This window comes from Halichoeres trimaculatus, unplaced genomic scaffold, assembly GCF_033239565.1.
Source record: "Halichoeres trimaculatus isolate MK-OKI-2021-1 unplaced genomic scaffold, fHalTri1.1 fHalTri1_scaffold_5, whole genome shotgun sequence".
NCBI lineage: Eukaryota > Metazoa > Chordata > Actinopteri > Labriformes > Labridae > Halichoeres > Halichoeres trimaculatus.
In genome coordinates, this window is record NW_027437183.1 from 29,739,168 (window position 1) to 29,761,652 (window position 22,485).

Below are 22,485 nucleotides of genomic sequence, written 5' to 3' on the forward strand. Positions count from 1 at the left end.
AGTTTTGTGACTTTAATAATGTGTGTAATACATTAAACATATTTCAGATTCAAATCAGTGCAGCCGTCATAAATTATGTTCAGTCAACAAATGTTTCCAGTCTTTAGTTTTTCTTTGAGTGATAATTCAATCATAAATGAATTTCTTTGTCTGATGATTCTTGAAAGCATTCTGAATTGTGTAAATCTTTGTATAACTCAGTGGGAAGTCTTTTAGGTTTTAATTTGTGATCTGTGTGTTTCTTTCTCAGTGGAGTAGCTCTATCCAGAGCTCACTTTGAGAAGCAGCCGCCCTCAAACCTCCGAAAGTCCAACTTCTTCCACTTTGTGCTGGCGCTCTACGACCGCCACGGGCAGCCTGTGGAGGTGGAGAGGACAGCGTTTGTGGACTTTGTGGAGCATGACAAGGTGTGTCAGTCTTTCTGGAGCAGGGATGTTGTAGTGATGATCATTTAAGGATGTCATTGATTCACTATCATCCTCCCCCTAAAGCCAAACAGCAGCATGATGACTGTGTGTATCCGCTGCAGAATGTATCTGTGATGTTCTGAGTTTAGATCCAGGTGCTCTGCTTGATTTTTCACTGTAAAGTCGAGCATATCGAACAGCTGACGGCTCCATGTTTACACAGCTCTCCCTCCATGAGCTGATGATGTGGGATTGAAAAAGAATATCTAATGACTAATTAGCAGCTTGCCTCATTAGGAGGACATCACTACTTTTTGAAAAATGCAAATGAGGCTTGCTCCTGTTAAGTTATACAGTGAACTAATCATCAAAGTCTCTTTTCCTTCATAGCCCCCTCCCTCACATATACACACTCTAAATCTGCTGAGAAAGGGGGGGCTGGATTCCTCAGGTTGGACAGGACCAAATTAAGGAAGGCAGACTTTGAGAGGGACTGCAGAGTGGGGACTGGAGGCCTTATGCCCTGTGTTGATGGATGTTTCTGCCATGTGGTGAGGCTAGAGAGAATCTCCCAAACTGGAAACAGAGGACAGCATCCTGTCAACAGTTCAAACATAGTTTTTACTTTAGATTTCATGGACTGGGGGTGGGAGGGGTGGAGGGTGCTGATGCCAAGGCTGGAAGTTGTCAAAGAGCTGCCTCACAGGCCAGTGTGGAGCAACATGACGGCAGTGGAGGAGTTCATTTTCTGCATGGTTACCCTGGCATCTGTTTCTGCTCTGTAATTAAGCAGAGGTAGAATGACGGCGTGGAGAAATAAATGTTCCTCTGTGTATATTTACAAAACTTATGAAGCCAGGCAGCCATCTATCTCCAGTCTCAATCTCACTTTTGATATTAACTTTTGAGCTCTGTTGCTTCCTAACTTATCTCCCTGCATCTTAATTCCCCCGTTACTTCTCCACCCTCCTCCCTCAACTCAACTGTCTCCTCTTCCCCACTTTCTCCACTTCCTCGACCTCCTCGCTCCCTCTCCTCCTCCTCTCGCTCTCGTCTGTGCGATGCCAGCCTCCTGGGTTATTGGACCAGAGAGCATTCCTTTGAGACCACTTAGAAAGACCAGTGGAGGTAAAGAAAAAGAAGGAACAAGAGAAGAGAAGAAGTGAGAGGCTAGTGAGGAGCCTAGGGTGGGTGGGTGGGTGGGGGGTGAGGAAAGGAAGTTTCTCTGTCAAGGTCGAGTGCGGCTCAGTCTCACATACAGTACTTTCCACTTTGTGCGCACACACACATGCACATCTATCTGTTCTACCTCTTTGCAGGGAACATTTGATCTTAAGGTTTTAGGAGTTTGTATCAGACATGATAGGTCAAAGTCTACAAAGAAGATCCCTCTGAAGGTTAAGCGCTCGGCTCAAAGGTCCCATATGAGCTCTGAGCGTACAACCCTCTGATCTCCAAGCTGCTGCTCCCACAGAGGAGCAGGAGAGCTGCAGGATTATTGGACAAACTCACTGATGCTCTGCTGTACTTATCTATGCCCCAAATGTGCTTAACTGCATGTCCCTCTGTGTGTGTGTGTGTGTGTGTGTGTATCTGTGTGTCTGTCCTCTTTTTCCAAGGAGCAGACGGGAGAAAAGACCAACAATGGCACGCACTACAAACTACAGCTGCTCTACAGTAACGGTGAGTGGAGTCAGACACCAGATATCAGATTATAGGTGTTTGATTCGATGATTAAGGCCTCCCCACTGAGGATAACATGTAGAAGAGTTGAAAAAGGTCATCTGTGACATGACACACACCTTTTCACTTTAGTTATCTTCTTCCACATCCTCTCCTGCCTCACCTCTGAGCTCGTACATTACCTCCCTCTTGTCTTCTCATCACTGGATGAGCCCAATTCAAGCAAACTCTGCACCCATGTATGAGGAGATATGTGGTACATATTGCCACCCCAACCCAGCCCCCTCCAGTCTCCTCCAACCCCCCATGGTGCTCCCACATCAGATCAGGGGGATACAGAGAAACTCAGTTCCCATGAGCCACTGCTGCCCCTACTCTGCCATCGCAGTGGCACCCATGGGAGAGAAGATAAAAGACATGTTCCAGAGCATCCCCCTAATACAGTCTCTCACTACACACATATACAGAGACACACACACTGACACACACACATACAAACGCACCACAAGCACTTCCTCTACATCCCCTCCTCTCATCCTCTTCCCCCGAGCGATATCAAAGGCATCTCAATCGAGACTTTGATGAGAGGAACACGTTTTAAAAGCAATACTCTCTAAAGTCTCTATAAAAAAAATCCTCGGGTAAAGCACTCGTTTCTCAAGGAGCGATTCATTACATGTCGTTTTCCCCTCCTGTGTGATTCACAGGTGAGGTTTTGCAGCATAATGAGGCTCAGGTGTTTAAGAAAAATCTCTTCTTCTTGCAAAAAAAAGTGAAATTATCTTTAAAACACATTTTTCATCAACAAAGAAACTTTTTTCTACCTGTTGGTTCATATCTCTCTTTTCAAGTACGCCATGTTAGTTCGGAGATAAATTTGGAGCAAACAGGGACTTACCCCCCAAAAAAGATCTGCTTGACAAACCGTGAGAATGCGGCTGTAAATTTTGGCCTCAGAGCAGAACATGACCAATAATCATCAAACATCAAATCATTCCTGATCCCCCCAAGAAACCATCAGGGAGAAATATGAAGTGCATGCCAATCTACGTCCTCTATGATGGCTGGACAGAGTTCAATGCTCCTTCTGAGAGCTAGTGCAGCGTTTGAGATAAAACATGTTATTGTCATAAATCTTTCTGTTTTATTTTGAGAATCCTGAGCGGTCTGTATTTTTTTTTTACCAACTTGTTAAAGTACAGCAAGGGGCTGAAACACATTTTTGTTGCTCTATTTGTGGCATTTGCAATCAGGGTCAAAAGAATCTGCATTTATGTTCCTCTTTTCTGTGAAGTGAAGGTTTGTCTACAGCTTAATCTCTTTCTTTAAAGGATTGTTAAGTGTATTGAAAACAGGCCTTTTTCTCTTTCGCAGGGGTTCGCACAGAGCAGGATCTCTACGCACGACTCATTGACTCTGTCACTAAACAGGTTGGTTAACTTCACTCAAGTTGTCTTGAAATGTCTATGTCCTTCAGCTATAAGTGTCAAACTTTAATCAGTGCTACATGAAACTCAATCTCTCCCTTTGCTTCTCATTTCCTCCTCTTAGCCCATATCGTATGAAGGACAAAACAAGAATCCAGAAATGTGCAGAGTCCTGCTCACACACGAGGTTATGTGCAGGTGAGTCTTAAACACACACGACTTCCACCCTCAGGGATGTAATCCAAATATCCATCACTCTCTCTCACTCAGCTTCATCTTGTTCAGCCTGAAATGTGGTTTTGGGGTGACACGTTGGGCTTGACTTCTATTTAAAAAACTAGACTGTGGTTAAAAAGTGAGTCTAGCCTGACTGTCATCATCCTTGTTATCCCCCGCTGCTTTCTGCTGTAACACAGCTTGTCCCCCACCAGCTCCTGTTTCTTCCTCGAGAGATGCACTTTAAGGGAACAATACAATTTCCTAATGAAAATATAAGTCTTGCTCTCGTGTTTGGTTAAAAAATCATGTCAGAACCTTGTCAACATGTGATGACGAGTCTAGTGTCATGTTGTCAGCGTTATAGACAGTTGTTATGATAGCAAGGCCTTTCCGGAGTCCAGTTACACCTTAGGGACTCAGAGGGTTTGGGTTTTTATTTGGGGAATGAAGCAGAAGATTTCAGATGGAGGAGAAGCCGAAAGGACCGGTCCTGAAGTGGGGCAGTGACCCAGGATCTGAGGGGCAGAATGGGGGGAAGTATAAGGGGTCCAGGACCTGGGGAGAGGGTCTAAAACAGAGTTAGGGTTTGCCATTGTGTAGCCAGCAGATGCCCAAATGTGACTCACAGCTGGCTAATAACAGAGCTGAGGAGGCAGAGGGCAAGCGTCACAGCTGGGGAGTGAGGCCGTCTGACAGGGGGGCGGAGGGGGGCAGGGCAGGGCCAAGCTGGGACACGAGAGGGGTGAGGCGAGGTGTAGGGGTGGCAGATGGCTCGGGGTGGGGGCACTTTTGTTATGCAGCGAAGGGGACTTTAGGGAGGAGGGAGGGGGTGGCCAGCAGGCTCCTCGGACAGGACTGCTGACGAATGGTAGGATGTTGTGGGATGGTGTGTGTGTGTGTGTGTGTGTGTGTGTGTGTGCAATGAAGCTGCGTGGGGGTTGAGTTTGATTTCGAAATCAATGTGACAGATTGCCTGGCTGGCTTTTCACTTGTGAATGGTCTCTCACTGTTTGTAGGGTGTGTTGTTGTACCTTTTCTTCCTCTTTTATTCTTTTGTGTCTTCCTCCCCTCCCCTCTCACTCCTCCTTTGTGTGCTGCTGGATCTCCGCCGACTGTGGAGCAGAGCAGTCTGGGCCTGTGGATGTAGATGGGCCAGACGAAAGATGGCTCCTCCTGTTTAATTTGTGTTTTTTTTTCCTTCCTCAACTGACTTTTCTTATCTCCGTTTTTTTCTTTCTTTTTCTTCCCGCTCAGCCGCTGCTGTGAGAAGAAAAGTTGTGGCAACCGAAATGAGACGCCATCTGACCCCGTCATCATTGACAGGTAATGAGGTCAAACTTGTCCTACACAGTGTCCATCACCTCAAACAAGCACCTCTTCTTACAAACAGTGTTCACTTGTCTTTTCACATGTATCGTCTGCGCATCAAAAAATAGAGTTGTCATGGTCATCTCTTAAACTGGCTGTGCCGTGACCCAACAGATGTGGCATCTAAGGAAAGTGGAGTGTAAGCACAAGTGTTGAGGAGTAAATTCAGGGGCATTGCCAGGGATTTGGGGCCCCAACAAAAGATATCCCATTGGATCTTATACTTTCACTACTGTGAATAGTCGATCATGAACAGCGACTAGGACCTTGAAATCATCCTCACTTTTCTCTCCTATGTGGCACCCCTTAGAGTAAGAGGTGCAAGTGGAAAAGTTGTTCAATCATCCTCAAAAAAGGCACAAAGATTCATTTTGGACCCGACTTAAGTGTTGCACCATGAATAACATCCACTTATCGCACTATCCTATTATAAAATCACAGACTGACCAGTAGTTGCAGTTTTCTCACACCTGTTACCTGCTGCCATCAGCCAATCAGGGCAGAGCTCTTGTATCAAAATGTCCAATGTGGGATCGGCCCTCCTGCATCTATTGAATGAATCCAAGCTTTGCAATCACAAACATTTCTTCTCGTTTCCACTCTCAGTAGGCACCAGCACACTCCTATATAGGATATATGAAGTGGTCTGTGATGTATACAGTACATAGCGTCCATGTCAATGTCTGCCCTCCATGAGTTTCTCTTTCTTCTCCTCTCACTCCGCTGAGATCTGTTTCACTTTGGTCACTCATTACCTTCAGCAGCCAACACTGCACCTGAAGCCGGCCCAAAGCGTGGGTTTTCCTTTATTAAAAGCATGTGGATCTTTCATCCCAGCAGACTGGTCCACATATGTAGTAAATGTTCACCCTGACAGCCATTTATCATCAGGCTTGAAGGCAGATGACCACCACCATAATCGGCGTGTGTGAGGGCCTTCACGTTCGAGGGATTTTGGGAGGTCTCGCACTGTCTGCCTGGCATTAACCAGTGTGATTAATGCTCATAAGCAGACCGCATGTGAAATATTTTCTATGTGAGTCATGGATACAACCTTTATCTCCACACTCTCCTCTTCTCCTTCTCTTTCTCTCCTTCCTTCCTTCCTCACGTCCTTCCCTTAGATTGTCTGTCTAGAAACACTCACTTCACATACGTCAAGGACCCTTTTCTCTCCCCTCCTCAGTTCGAGCTGGCTGGCTGTTGACAGTATGTCTCAGAGGATCTCTGCTGAAGATAGTTTTCATATAACGGAAAAATTGGGCTGTTGTCTTTTGAAAATTTTCCCAGAATACCTTGGAGCAGCTGTTTTTCTCATTTAATGTTGCACATTACTTTCCCAATAACCCCCTCAGCGCTGTTTTCATACTTCCTCCTAACATGGCCAAAACTTCTCCAAATTTGTTTGTAAGTAGCTCGAAGAGGAGACGAGTGATCTCATTATACATCAACTTTCTTACTCCTTGTGTGTGTAGGCCCGTTCACATCATTGACCTACAGTCCTCTCTAATCACACTCTCTCCTGACTGGCCTGTAAAATCCTCTCCTCAGGGAGCAGCCTATTAGCAAACATTTAACGTTTGATAAGCAAATGAAATTTGGTGTTGGCCTGTGCACCTTATCCCACCATTTGTGCACACAATCTTTTCACTGCATGGATACACACTGCAGAAGTGTAAAAATATGGAAGGGCAAGCTCTGTGTGTGTGTCCACTGGATGTATAAGGACTAAATGTTATCTCATATTTTTATGTGTGTGAAGACCCTTACTCCTTTATTTATATATGTATATGAATGTATGTGCGATTGTCTATGTGTCTCTGTGACCCCTGCTTTGACCTTTTTCTCTAGTCACTGCTTGGGTCTTAAATTATTCATGTGTGTGTGTGTGTGTGTGTGTGTGTGTGTGTGTGTGTGTGTGTGTGTGTGTGTGTGTGTGTTCGGAGGAGACGGTCTGTTTCTGTGGCTCCAGTAATCAGCCTCCTGCTCCCAGCCCCAACACCTGTTCTCCAATTAACATGCAGCGTGCTGGGGCCCACTCGCTCCTCTTGCTTTCTACCCCTTTTCTTCCTTCTTTTCTCCTCTCTCCCTCGGCCTTATGCTCCCTCGCTCCCTTCCACACCAACTCCTACATCTACCCCTGCAGTTCATCTCTCGTTTTCTCGCTGACTTCTTCTCCCCATGTCTTTTAATTCCCCTGCTTTCCTTTTTTCCTTTTTTCCTCCACCTTACCATCTCCTCCACCAGCAGCAGCAGCTCCTGCCCCCTCCCTCCCTTTAGCCTGTCTAATTTTGCCATAATTAGGCGGTGTCATTAGGACACCTACCCAAGCACAAGGGAGTTTGCAATTCCCCAAACGTCCCAAACCCCCTCTTTTCTAATCTCCTTTCCATATTGTTTCAGTTTTTTCTCCCCCTTCTCCTGCTGCTACCGCACACACCACCCCTCCTCCGCCTCCCCTTCTCCCTAATCCTGATTTGAGTGAAAGGAGAGAGAGGAGATCACAGCTGATCCATAGGGAGGGGTGCAGGGGATTGTGGGTGGAGGGGCTGAGGGATGAAGAGGGCAAGAGAAGTCGTTGACAAAGAGATGACTCTTATTGAGGGAATTATCTAATGCCTGCTGCCTGCTGTGTCTAATAGTTTTACAATTATCTCATCTTAACTTTGGTGAACTGAAACACTCACAGGCCTGATGTGACTTCTCTGTTTGAAGAGGTTCTTATCTTTGAATGATGGAGAGCCCTGCTCACTGATTGGTTGGATGACTGATCGATAGGCGGATGGATAGATTGATTCCTTTGGGCTCATCACCATAAATCTTCCTTAACTCTTCCTCAGTTTCTTTTTAATTTTTTTTTTCTACTTTGGTTGAAGTGTTCTTCAAGTTGTTAAATTCTTTTTCTCCAACAGTAAATGCTGGAAAACTGGTGGTTTCTTTTGTTTTGTCAGTTAGGAACTATGTAATTGAACATTTCTAGATAATAGATTGATTACGCTGGTGATTTACAGAGAACAAATATTTTAAAAGCGGCTCCTCTCCTGGTCAAAAATCAAAAATTAAAACCAGCTCAGTATTTTTTCATCTCACTTGTTTACCCTGACTCCTCAAAGGTCGCCTCCTCTGAGCAGTTCTCAGTATTAACCCAGGCAGATCTGTTAATGGCGGGATTATTGCCATGCTGACCTCTGACCTCTGAAAAACTATATTGGTTCTGGGCCAAAGCTGGCCCCTGTATTTATGAGTGAACCATGGCTTTACAATGGAGACACGCAGATGTCAGTATTAGTATCAGACTGTGTGCTTTGAGGTGGGAGGGGGGCGGATCTCAGTGTGAGTGTGTGCTTTTATATTTGGCTAAGAAGCTGGGATCAATAGATGGTCATAAGGAGTGTGTGGAGAGATCCATCGTAAGGCAAGAGCCCGTGAAGGAGGAGGGGATGGGGTGATCAATGGCAAGCACTATCTCACTAATTGATCGTGTTTCCAAGAGGGGTCTTTTTTAACAAGCGGGTGCTCAGAGAAAAGAGGAATAATCAATAGGAATTTTCCAATGTTGTCAATATGGCTTTCCTCTTCTGGACTCAAAATGAGCTCACGAAGATCTGAACATTCTCCTGCAATCATGTTTTGATTTTTTGATACTGATCCCCAATATGAAACCTCTACTCAAAGACTCCTTCTACCGTCTATTTATAAAACAAATGAGCTCCCTGGTTTTATCATTTTACTTTTTTCTTGATGACTAGTTTTCGCTGGCCTGGCTTCAGATGCTCAGGCTCCAAGAGGAATCCATTACTCTTAATCTCAGGTTGTGGGTCGTATTGATCTGTTTGTAGTCCTGGTTCTAGTTATGTGCATGTACCACAGCTTTGTTCCCAACTAGTCAGCGAAGGGTCTGTTGTTTTCTGAGTCCCAATCAATGAGTGGTTGGTCCCACACTCACCAAACATTTGACTCTGTAAGAAAATGTTTCTCAGACACACATGCACAAAGATTGCAATAAAACCATACCCTCCTTTTTACAGTTTTTTTTACAGATTAACACTGTCTGGACAGTTTGACAATAAACTATTCAGATGTCATTTGTTGCTGTATGTAAATGTCTCAGAGAGGCAGTCTGACCATCTGTTTCCGTCTTCCTCCTTCCACCTGCTGGTGTGTGCCCGTCTTAAGCAAATTTAAAGAAATAACACGCTGCGGGCCAATTCTCCCGTGCTTCTGAACATCTTTTTACTGCTGTCCACCCGTTCGTATGGCAGGCCAGATACTTTCTAACCTTAACCCTCGTACTTCTAATGGTGGGGAACAGCGGCCTCCTCCTCCTTCAGCTTCAACAGAAAAGAAAATAAAAAGTCTTTGGGAAAAGAACATTAAACTATCAGCCAAAGAATAAATGCAGTAACATTTGTTGGACTGTGTCAGGGGTCGAATTCCTCCCCTCTCCCTGAAGCATACTCATGCGCTGCAGCCAAGTCGCCCTGTTAGGTCATCATATATGAGAGTTTTATGTGTGAAACAACAATGTCACTTTAGGAGGTTGTTTCTCAGAGTCTCAGTGTAGGATTCTCTTTGAACTGAACCAGCATGCTGTACCTGTGCTGCTCTTGGTATTCTGTCTTTAAGAGGGCTCATCTCAAGGCTTGAAATAGCTGGAAAAACTGAGATGAAATGGTGGAAAAAAGTTGCTTTATATTTTCCTTGAAGATTGATTTATTTGTTTTCTAAAATGGGTTGTGAATGAATCTGGGTTCTCTGTCTGACAATAACTGTTGAGGCTCACACTCTTTTATCCAGCTCACTGAAAGGATCTTGGAGAGGTTCCTTTTCTCATCTCCAGTTTGTGTCTCTGGCCACAGAAAGAGCCACAGATGATGCTGGAAAAGTAGCTAAAGCCCACCTGTGGAGTTTCTATGATGGGATTGTGTTACACCACTTGTAGATTATCATTACTGCAGCTTCAAATATCTTCCTGTTGGAACTGTAAGTTTTTCACATCTTGCACACATTGAATAGTGTTATTTCAGGAATACCTTGCATCCAATCAGAAACCAGTGTCAGGACCAGCAGTGCCCAGGTCGATGTGATACTGGGCTGCCCTGCCCACTGATGCGCTTATTGATATGTGTGCATAAACTACCGGTCTGTCATGCATAGATACATGCACACAGATAAAGTCAGACTCGGTGGTCCCCTCAGTCCGCTGTCACAGGTCTCTCCCTAGTGGACGAGCACTGTCCAGTCCCTCTAGACCCCCTGTCAGTGAGCCCCTCAGGCAGGGGGAGGCCAAGCAGCGTGGCGACAGGGCCCTGAGGCTCCAGTGCACACCACGGCACACAAGCTGGACCACTGAGCAGCTGGCACCGGACCGCGGGGATGGCTCCTCCCTGGGGGTATCGCGGTAAGGAGACTGACACGCAGACAGACAGACAGAGAGAGACGATGTCTGGAATATCAAATCCACTGACAGGTACTGAGAGATGAGCCTCATGCAGAGTCAGACTGAGGAAAATGAGTTCAGAGACCTTTTTGTGTGGATCTCCAATGTGGTCTCATGTGAACCACGAACACCCAGGACTCCGATGAGTGGGGGAAGTGTGTAATGAGTGTTGGGTTATGAGCTGAGTTTGTGTTTAGTCACCTTTGCTCGGCTCCAGCCCATGTTAGCTGTTGTGGCTTGAACCCTGACATGAGGAGAAGGCCTGGTTTGTTTTCTTTGAAGGAGCCTGCAGAGGGGGTAGTCGGAAACAGAGGACGGCCCAGAAATGTTTTGACAGGAAATAGGATTGGACTAGAAATGGGCTAATGAGGAGGAACAGCAGGGGGACTTTCAGAGAAGGGAGGGGGAAATTAGAAGTTTTGAATTGCAGCTCAATGGTGCTTTGAAAGGCCTCACTCTCCTGGAGTAGCTCGGGCAAACCCTGCCATTTGTCTGGCCTCTAATAGGGTTCACCTTTGGTTGAGCAGTGTAGAGATTAAGTAGGGGCACTTAAAGGATCAGAAGAGGGCAGATTAGTGTGATTTAAGGGGTCTTCACATCAGGAGTAAGAGCTATGCAGGGTGGGATGTGAAACTTTGGACACGGTTGTCTGAGGGTTTATTTTTCATGTGAAATCCTGGAATTTGTCATTTGTTTGTAAGAAGATCTTGTAGTCGTGTAATCAGGATCTCGTGTGTGTCTTTGTGTGTGGGTGTGGAGTCAGGGGCCTGTTCACAGTGATATTTAGGAACAAGGGTTATTTTCTTTGGCTGGATGTTGCTGCTGTGGGCGGAGATGTGTGTGTGTATGTGTGTGTGTGTGTATCAGTCATCCTCTCCTTAAATTTCACTAATGAGTTAACAATGCCCCCTGGTGCTGAGCCGGCCCCTTTGGCCACCTTGTTTGTTTGTTTGTTGGTCTGTTTACCTGGGGTCTGCATGGACTGTAGTCCTCACAGGAGACTCATCTCTGTTAAAACCCTCCTCTCTTTCACTTTTTAAACTTTCCCTAACACTAATATTTACACATGTGCTGTATTTCTTTAATAAAATTGGATTAAGTCTTCCTCTTGGCTTGTGCTTGAGGCAACATTGTTTCTCTTGCAGATAATGAAAAAACAGAGCCAGGCGAGGATATTGTGTCATTTTGAGACAATAGATCTGCAGCGTAAAGAACTTTTTCTGCTGTTTGCATAAAGCGAATATGACATCACAGGCACCATAGACTAGGAGTAATTTCAGGCCTTTTATGTTTTCCTGACTGACCTTTAGATGCAACAGATTTGTCTAAGTCTAAACTAAAAGTGAAACAGGAACAGCATTTTAACATTTGCAGTGTTGTCACAGTCTTTTGCATGCATGCATCTCTTTCTTTCTCTGTGTGTGGGTGTGTGGGTGTAATAGTCCTGATGAATCTGTCAGGGCTTAGGGCAGGGGGTGATGTGACTGCTGACAGGCTCCCAGCAGGCCTGCTGAGAGCCCCAACAGTCTGTGTGCCCTCCCTGCAGCGCCCCCACCACCCGGCTCCACTTCTCCTCTCCTTCTCCTCATCCTCGGCTCCACACATTTGCTGTGTATTAGCCACGGACAGTAAATTACAGCACCCTGGACCTTTGAGTGATTCCATTCCCGTCTCTTCACACGTTCCTCCTGCTCCTCCTCTCTCCCTGCAGCACCATTACCCAGCTCACCTTCTCGTATGTCTGTCTCCCTCCTCTTTCTCGCGTTTTGATCCGTCTCCCTCACTCTGTCTGTCATACCCGTCCTCGCTGCTCGCCTCTCTCAACCCTGTCAGATTTCTCTCCCCTTTCTGTCTTTCTCTTCTCACTTCTGTTAGACTCCTCATCCTCTGTTTCTTCTATTGTGTCACGCTACACAGCGCTACACATTCACTGCCCCCCCTCCCCTTACTTTCTTACAAGCAGGTCCCTGTTGTATCAGCTTCACAGGTTTCTCTTCTACTTCTCTCTCTAGCTCCCTCATCTTCCCTCCCTCCCCTCTTTTCTCCCCCTTCCTCCCTGCCTTCTCTCTTTCTGGAAACAGATGTTGTTTGTCAGATCTTATCATTACTGGCTAATTAAGAAGACATCTCTTCTCCTTCTGTTGTTGCCTCTCTTTCCTCTCCTCTTCCTCTCAGTGGCATCCATCCCACAGTCATTGTTCCTCTCTGGGAAAGGCTTCAGGTCAAGCTTTGATATGCATGTGTTATTGGTAAATCTGATTATGGGCTGATTGATTGAAAGGTTTCTGAAAAAGTAAGCTCAGTTCTGGTGTATTGCAGATGACCTCTGGTTTGTTTGAAATGTATTCCTGTGTAGGATGTGCTCGTTCCTATTTGACAGTTGAGAGTATATTTGAATCCTCGTCCCTCAGGAGACACAGAGCATGCTGGGAGAGGTGAGGCCACTGATGGGACTTCTATTCCCTGTCCTGGTTGTGAATTCATGTTCTCCAGACTCTGAATGTATCCCCATATCCATCTATTTGGCAGGCTGACCGCTGTCCCATGTGGCCCAGCTTAGTATGCAATCTATGCTTTTTCCAAGCTTGGGAGACCGAAACATTCATTCATTTGAAATTGTTGAAATGCACATTTAGCAGCTAGCAAAGTGAGGTTGTGCAGTAAAACACTTTTGCACCCAGGAGAAAGCTCGTTGAAACACTCCGGTGCCTCTTGTGTACGCTTCCCATCATCCCACTTTCTTCCTCTTTGCCTTTTTTTTCTTCTCCCAGCTTGCCCTGCCTCACTCACTTTAGCGGCGGCAAGGCTGAAGCTTTTACAGCGCTACCAAGCTCTATAAATCAGCACCAGTGGTCTAAATGTTTGGCTTTGTCACAGTTCTCAGGTTTAGAGGCGGGGTGGGCTGGGGCCGAGGTTGCAAGGTTGAAGCCAGCCTGGGAGGCAAGAGACGAGAGGCCATGAGGGGCACGGCCAAACTAACGGGCAAATTTATTAGGAGCTGAGGTCTCGTGTGCTCGCTATCTGCAGGAGAATACCTAGAGTCAGTTTACAATAAATCTATCACTACTGATCACTAAGACTGTGAAATCATTCCAGCTGATTTGTGTGATAATAAAAATAAACTTTCATTAACATACACTTGGATACACATAAAAGCCAAGACAACAGATTAGCTTACCAAAAATGGTCTGAATTGTTGTTTACCCCTACAGGTAGAATAAGAAAGTAACACTACACTTTGTTCCAGCTTTTGGTGGTGTACACTTCTCAAGTTCTCAAGTAGACCCACCTTAAAGGTACAGTCTGCAGAATTTTTCTAAAAAATACAATTTCAACTTTTAGTGGAATAATCCTGCTCAATCGTCACTTCTGGGCCTCTATGTGTGTGTGTCAGTCCTGTGTCTGCCTTGAATTCCTCTCTTTAAAAAAAAAATAAAAAAAAATCTTTATCTAACAGTAAATTAAACATATAACAGTATTACCAGAACAAACAACAAGGGATAAACACATCGTATGAAATCCAAAGGACAAGTAAACAGAAATAAAATAAAAACATAAAAGAAAATTAAAAAAACAAACAAACAAAAAAAAACATTCAGACATAACACATGCCAGGTGTGACCAGTAAAAATCAAATTGAATTAAAAATACTAAAGTTGGAGAACAGTCTCATGGTTTTGACAGCTTTCTAATTTTATCAGCACTCGAACCTTCTCCTCTGCCTGTATGTCAATGTTTTGGTTGTAGATTTGGTGACATCAGCCAATCACAGCACGCCCAGTGCGCCAGTGACTTTGTGTGTTAATTAGAGTGGCAGAAGCTAGCGCAAGCGCCTACAATAGTGGACGTACAACGAAGCAAGAAAAGCAAAGCTGAAGTGAAACAAAATGCCAAATAGATGAAGCTTTTTACTAAATGAGGATGACTGGCTCGACCTCCACTTGCTTTGAGGAACTTGGAGACCAGCTCGGGACAAAGAGCGACGAGAGTTAGCTTCCTGCTAACAGGGTATGAGTCAAATATCCTTAATTAGCTTGCGCTAATATGCTAGGTCAGGTATACGGTGGTTGCTGGGTTAGTGAGTGTGTTTACAGAGTCACTGTCAGAAGCTGTGGGTGTGTGCTGCCGCTGGCACTGAGCCAAGTAGGAGGAGCCCAGTTTGAATGTTGTGTTTACTATCAAGTAACAAAATTCCTACAGACCCTACTTTTAAAAGCTCTTTAGAACAATGCCTTATTTCAACCAAATAATTTGGGAGGGCTTGTGCTTTAATTTCCATTTCAAGCTACTTTGTACTTAAATATTTTCATTTTTACTCTTCAGAAATCACACGGTTACTTAAAATAACTATTTCATAAAGGATAACATCCCAAGAAAATCAGCTAATTGTATGTTTTAACAATTCTTTATTCAAACAAAAGCCATCAGCAGCCAGTGTGGAGCAATTAATAAATATGTAAGGTTAAATGTGCAGTTTGTTGATTCTATTGTGAACTAGTACCCCACAGGAGCCAAAAACACCATAAACTCAAAGCTAAAGGGTCAGATTCTAATTTGCATAGTCACCCATAGAGATAAACACATTTAATTAATGTTCAATTTTAAAAATTAGTCTGCTTATTTATCATAATTCACATTAAAATAAAAATTTCCATTGACATTAGATGTAGTCACTGTTGCCCATTAAAGTTACTGTGTGGTGATCTGCAACTTCTAGAAAAGTGGTGTTTTTGCCACAGTGTCAACAGGCTGTGGTATTAAAAGGGCTGAACAGTGGACCATGTGGCAAAACTTAATGTGTTGAAAATAAACTGCGGGATGTGTTTTGAAGACTTTGGCCTCTGTTGAAGGGCAGGTGAAATAACCACAAGGCTGAACCAGCGCCCTGCTTACTAACCAGAAAGTTTCTAACACAGACAGGTGATAGGGATTAATGTCATGCTGACAGCTCCCTGTCTGCTGTATGACATGATATATGTACTTTCATCTGATATTGTCAGGGATAATTCTGCATGTGAGGATGTTGGGATTGAAAAATAATAACGACCAGTTCATCCACTAATAGAAAGATGTCTGTCTTGTGAGTCATTTGCTTGATTAATGTCTGACTTGGAGTCTGTTTTGCTCTGTGACATTTGCCAGTGGAAGGCGAGTGGAACCGGTGCCACAGATATCCTGTATGTTTTAAAAAGAGGAGGGGGAGCTGGGCGGCTGGTGTGAAAGGTCCTGTGGTGGTATGCGACAGAGGGGGTATCAGTTCGTGAAGGGTTTTCTGTGCCCCATTAGCAGTGTCAAAGGTCATGTGCCCCGGGTGTTAACCCTGGTGACCAGTCTAGCTTCCAGTCTGCCAGGGGACTCGAGTCCAGGGGTATTTATTACTGCCCCCCTCCCTCACGGCTCTCCCCACGGAGGAAAACAAAACACCTCCATCCCTCCCCCCCAGCCTTTCCTCGGCCTGGGTACATGTACTAATTAGACAAATATCCATACGCTGATGCATGACATCCCATCTGTAGATTTCTAGAATATCTGTAGGTCATTGCTGGTTTATCCAAACTTGTGCTCATGGCTCTGGGCTTCAGCATGTTTCAGTAAAAATCAACCAGTCCTCAGAAATTTTGACTCTGTTATAAAGCCATCCTTTTCCAACCTGTCTGACTTGGTATAATTGATTTTCAAACGCAGGTCAGGATTCATTCTTCTGTTTTTTGTTGGCTATTGCATTAATGTGTGTTTGTGTGTGTGTGTGTGTGTGTGTGTGTGTGTGTGTGTGTGTGTGTGTGTGTGTGTGTGTGTGTGTGTGTGTGTGTGTCTTGTGCGCTCAGAGTTGAACATATGCATGCATACGTGCATACATCTGGGCCTGCCGTATGAGTTAGTGCTCTCGGTGTGTGAGTGTGGCAGAGGAAGGCCCTCTGCATGTCAGTATGTTTTAATGCCTCACATCTGGTTTCCTAATTTTCCTCCACCCCTCCCTCCCTCCCTCCCTCCTCCTCCCACCACGATGTCAGGACACTGTTTTGTTTTTTCAGGGTGGGTGGGGGGAGGCCTGATGAGTGATGGCCCTGCATACAGGACATCAACAGTCTCCCCCTCTCTTCCTCTTACAGCATCTTTCCTCTCATCTTCTTCATCTTAATGTCCCTCTGTTGCTTCACTCTTTTATTTTCTTACAAACTGTTGCCATTTGACAAAACTTTGGGGTCAGAATTAAAGCTGCAAGTCTTTTTGTATCATCATCTCTCTCCACTTCTCTGCTGTCTGTGCAGCAGGGCATCCAGGTATGCTGAGCAAAACTTACGGCAGTCAGCTCCTCCTCTGCATTCTTTGCATTAAGTTTTCCCCTCATATATTTTCACATTAAAGCATAAATTTGTCGTCTTTAGCGCAACAATCCAAAAGAGAAGACCTCAAAAAATCAGGCAAGTGGAGGTGGAGTGAAGGTTTTCAAGCAGTGATCCCAGCGAGTCTGCATCACATGCCTACAAGCTGCTGCTACCAGTAAACCTTCATTTACAATAAGCGCAGAGGGCGATGTGTTTTATGTCTATGTGAAAAGGCAGTTTATGTCAACAGTGATTAGTGCTGATGAATGCCTATGAACATTTTTGTTGGGGGTCCTGTGCTGCTAAGGTGCTCTCTTCATGATTAAGGCCATATGTAAAGCAGAGTGTGTCACACTTGTGTGTAACAGATGCCCCGAAGGGGTGAGTAACGTGAAACTCCACACCGAGGAGGGGAATATTCACAATCTGCGTTTCTTCTTTTGTTTTTTAGTGTCGTGACTTGCTAGTTGGTAGTTCAATGAGATTTTGCTAAGCAAGTTGTCACCATTAAAATGGCCGGCTCACGCTGTGAAGCCTGTGTTTAGTCTTGGGAACTGAAGCAGATGCAGACAAAAGGGAGCAGAGGCCTTGACAGAGATGCAGAAGTGAAGACAGAGGAGAAAAAAAAACAGACTCCCTGTGGAGCCTCAGTGGAAAATGATCCCAAGGTTTAAGACTTGGGTCTATGTTTTGTTTGTGTTTCCTGTTTTAAGCGAGTCTGTGGAGGGTAGATTTAGTGGAGGATAAAAGTTGGTTTCCATTTCAAGCCACTGTGAACTTTGGGAAATTCAATTACTTTTCAAATTTGTCATCAATATGAAACAAAAATAATAGTTAGGCTCTGAACGTAGGTGTCTTATGTGTAAGTTTATGTCCTAGGAAGATCACGCATATTGGATCAAGCACAATAGAGCGACTGAAAAAACATTATAGATTTTTATAGGTTGCATTTCAACAATAATCTCATTATCTTATTTTATTTAATAATGTACATTTTTGACATTTTATTAGCTGACATCAAAGTATCTAACACAGTCACCATTTCCTCTGCTTTATTCTGAGAATATAAAGAATATTACAAACACACAACAGCTTTTGTAGCTCTTTGAAAATAGCCTCTCCTCTGTAATTTCCCTGTGACATGAAGATCACCTCCGTTTCTCTGCATGTTCCCCTCATCTCTTCCCTCTGGATTGGGAGGTGTGTGGGTGTATTACATTACCCAAACAAAAACAAACAACAGCAATATTAAACTTTTGCAACCACAATAGAGTAGGGGATAAAAAACAGAGGGTCCTCGACTTCTTATTAATTATGCAAGATTAGTCTAATTATAATTCAGCAAATGAATGTGTGGCAGAAGGTGCGAGGCGACGGGGCTGGGAGATTTGCATGTTAAGTGGGCAGGGGGAAGCGGCTAATGCATGCTAATATATGCGTCAATGTCTCGCTTTAATTTCAGCATTTGCAGCTGTGTGCGTCCGAACTGAGGGGGGTGAAAAGTTGACTCAATGGGTTTTTGGGAGGGGGGCAAAGGTGGGGGGTGTTGGTATATTGGAGTGTGCATGCATGCATGCATGTGAATGTGTGTTTTTGTGCGGGCGTGTGTGTGTGTGAGGCATCTGGTGTCATACAAACAAGGAATGATGAGAAAAAGTCAACAAACAAGGTCAAGAACCCTCAGAGGGTGCACAAAGCCTGAGATGGACGGAGACAACCTCTCAATTAGGGATGTGATTTCACTATCTGAGGTGTCAGAGCAAGTTTTATCATGTCAGTCAGTCAAATGAGGGATGACTGCTGCTGGGATGAACATTAAGTGGTTGATGGGTCTTTCTGTTGAGGCTAATGTGGCTAAACCACAGCCTGACATGGACATGGTTATTAGTGTTCCCTGCTTGGGCTTACCTCCTCATAAATGACAGATTGAGCCTTTGAAATAAGTCATAATGTAAGAATCATTGCTTTGGATAAAACCTACAGACAGCAGAGCCCTCACCAGAGGCTCTTGAATGAAACACGACACTTTTGATTATGGTCCCATTTTAGAGTCAGGATACAACCTGTCTAACTTAATGCATATGTAATTACAAATCATGTCAAACTTTTACTGTGTCCAAAAAGCCTCTGAGTGGTGGTCTGACTGTTTCAGACCTGCGGACGTGCCCTTTTACATATTTTCACCTCAAACTGAGATCTAATGCGGCCTTGAGGTTGGCTGTCGTTACTTTCTTTCATAAATTGTAATCCCCCTCTGCCAACATCAATATTGATTGTCCTCCAACAAAATATCTCAAATCAAGAAATATTGGACACACTGCTGGAACTGAGCGCTGGTTTCAAACAGGGCCCTGTTCACAGGGGAGGAAGCTGGAGCGAGTGATGGAAGAATAGCAAGTCTTCGCTGACAGAATGAGGGAGAGATTAGTACTCGATGGGAGGGTTCAGGGCTGAGGGGCCAATATGAAGTTGCTCTCCAAACAAGTGCTCTACATTAACATGACTTATATTTGCAGAGAGCGCATTGTGGGTGGGATTGGAGCTAACTATGTAGCCGGAAAGCCGCTGCCTTCCCCTGCAGCATTTGTCTTTTGCACTGTTCTTGTTTGTTTAATGTGAGCATTAATGGATGTGTGGTGTGCTCTCTGTGAAGTGAAGTGGACATCTGGTTTGGAGGACATACATTTTGCCAAATGATATAATTACATCACATTACAGCCTGTGTCACTTCCAGGGTCAATTTTCATCTCTCGTTTGGACACATTCTTCCTCTTCTTCTTCTTCTTCTTCCCCTATTCTTCTTCTTCTTCTTCTTCTTCTTCTGTGAGATATGTGTGTGGATCTTGTCTGCACCTGCCCTCTTTTATTTCCAGCATCTCACCTCGCTGACTCTCTCTGCTTGCCGTGTTTCAGTGGAGGAATGTGTTCTTGTTGTTGCCTTCTCTTTCCCATCCCTGTCTTTGCCTCTCAGCGTGGGGACTTTGGGATTGCGGCAGAGCTGCGTTGCCATGGCAGCGGGCCGTGTTGCCGAACCGTGTACACCTGGGATTTGGAGTCTCTCTTTCTCTCTCCATAGTCTCCATCTCCTCTATTTATTCCACCTCTCTCTCAGATTTTCTTTGGTGTAGCAGAGGCTATCAGCACCCTCTCTCTCTCTGCTTCTGTCAGTCTCAGCAGCCTCTCACCCTCCAAAGTACACTCACATACATAATGAGACACATATACTTGAAAACAAAATTCATGTCCATACCAGCGCCTGTGCCTCCATCACTTCCTTCCACCTCCTCGTTTCACTTTCTCTGTACTTGTCTCTACTCCGTTCCCTCTCCATTCCCATGTGGGGGTTCAAATGCGGCATTGCGGGATACCACGGTCCCCTGAGTCCCCCTGGCATACATCACTGTCTCCGCTTTACTTTGAAACACAGCAGCGCTTCCACCGGACTGTGCTTCAAATTCTCATCACTTGATTTAAAGTGTAATAACATTGACTTTAATACTGCGCTAAACAGCTGGGATTGATGTCAGAGCTGTGTTCATGTAGATGTGAAGAATATGCATACACACACACACACACTTCTACCACAGGAACTGTCTCTGAAAATAATGAGTGTCCCCTTTGAGTGTTGGTGTGTTACAGAGTAGCAGATAATCATATACATGATTCTTACGTGTGCCTTCTTATTTGCTGATGTACAAACATGTGTCCTCTTCTTTACCTCTGCAGGTTTTTCTTGAAGTTTTTCCTGAAATGTAACCAGAATTGTCTGAAGACGGCAGGAAACCCAAGGGACATGAGGAGATTTCAGGTATGAAAAAGGAAGGGAGGAATACATGTGTGCTTGTTTGTATGCAAAAAGAGGGATGGAGGTGACATGTGGGACTTTCTCTAATACACTCATGAAAACTATTCCTCGTGTGAAAAAGTGCGGGACTGAGAGGTGAAAGTTAGAAATCAATAAGGAGTTGGAGATGGAAAGACAAACGAAAAAAGGGCTTGATATGTGGGAGACTCTGTCATTGGGGTGCTGGGGAGCAGGAAATAGGTTGAGGTGTTTCAGGAAGTTGTCAAGAATTGAGTGATTGGCTCCAGATGGAGGAGGTCATGCTCCGTGACCCAGGAAGTGGTCACAGGGGACACTCCCGCCTCACTTCCTCTGCCGTCTTTCAGCACCGGTGGCCCCCGTCTGGCATTCCCCCGTTCTCTCCCAGTGCAACCCATCGGTCCCTTCCTCTTTCTCCGTGCTCCCTCTGCCTTCCTCCATGTTTGCTTTAACTCCTGCGACGTGACACATGCTGAGAAGTTATGAGCGCACGGGTGCTCCGGCGCTCTCATCTCTGGGTTAAAAGGTGATCAGAGCCGGACAGGAGTCTGCTGCTTGATCGATAATTTACAGTTATTTTTCTTTGCCTTACCCTCCCTCTTTACCCCGTACAGCACACATGTTCCTTCACCTGCAAAATCCCTGCCATGTGTATACTTTCAAGGGAGTGTGAGCTTTTGGCTTAGCTGTTAATTTTTCTAAAAGTACATTTTGTGAAATATTTATGGTACAGCTGAAAACATGCTCTCAAACACACAATCAAAGTTATTATCACTTTCAGGAAAAGTATAAACACCCATAAATATCCACATACAAAAACCTACAAGCATCAGATCATTAATTATGTGAGTGTGTGTGTGTCATCCGCGTAAGGCAGATGTGGGAAGGGACACACATGCCGTGGCCAGAAAATCAAATTAGGGCGACTATATATCATCCACTGCTTTAACGGCCGGCTAACGTGGGAGATTTGCTCCATATGTTTGGTGTCATTGAAGGATCAGGAGGAGACAACGATGAGCCTGCTGCATGCTATATGAATCAAAAAGTTAGAGGCCATATGGAGTCCTGATGGAGGAGTGCAGGGGTGTGAGAGCAGTTTCATCCACAGAATGCAGACATATGATAAAAATCCCTGCAATGTCACATCACCTCTCGAGAATTATAACTCTCACCTGTGTGCAGAAATAAATAGTTGCTTCGGGACTTTTCTGTTGCAACCTGAGACCGTTGCTCGCAGCGTGCTGTCCCGGTCGAGCACACGCACTCATGTTTCTTCTTCTGCGTTTCTTTCAGGTGGTCCTGTCCAGCACTGTGAGCGTAGACGGCCACGTACTTGCAGTTTCTGACAACATGTTCGTCCACAACAACTCTAAGCACGGCCGCAGGGCCCGCAGACTGGAGCCAGGAGAGTCTGTGGAGAATACTATGGAGTATGGTGAGGCACTTCAACACTGCAACGTTGCACCCCATTCATCTTTTTTTCCTCTTTATTACATGTCATCTTCATCCTTCACACTCAGAAACATTACACAGAACAATCCAAGGTACACACAGTTACAGCAGATACTTCAGTTATTTAATGTCCATGAAAAATCACCATGATATATCAAATATAAGCTGCCATGCTGCTGAGGTCATTAACTGAGCTTATCGATGTATTAATTAAATACTTCTGCTCTCACACTGCTCAGGTGATTGGGCTATCTTACCTTAAAGTCTGGAGACCAGAGTCTGATATACTGGAAATTTCTACTTACATTTATGTCTACACCAAGAGAAACAAATTATA

General features: G+C 44.7%; 1 protein-coding gene across 1 annotated transcript in view; it reads left to right on the plus strand.

The window, feature by feature from the left end:
- ebf2 (EBF transcription factor 2) overlaps positions 1 to 22,485 on the plus strand; it is a 28,265-nt gene that overhangs the window by 2,027 nt on the left and 3,753 nt on the right. Inside the window, exons 2-8 of the mRNA XM_074670007.1 lie at positions 251 to 407; positions 2,033 to 2,090; positions 3,465 to 3,520; positions 3,642 to 3,715; positions 4,991 to 5,059; positions 20,597 to 20,678; positions 21,990 to 22,131. Coding sequence (XP_074526108.1) covers positions 251 to 407; positions 2,033 to 2,090; positions 3,465 to 3,520; positions 3,642 to 3,715; positions 4,991 to 5,059; positions 20,597 to 20,678; positions 21,990 to 22,131 — 638 coding nt within the window. The remainder of the gene's footprint in view (positions 1 to 250; positions 408 to 2,032; positions 2,091 to 3,464; positions 3,521 to 3,641; positions 3,716 to 4,990; positions 5,060 to 20,596; positions 20,679 to 21,989; positions 22,132 to 22,485) is intronic.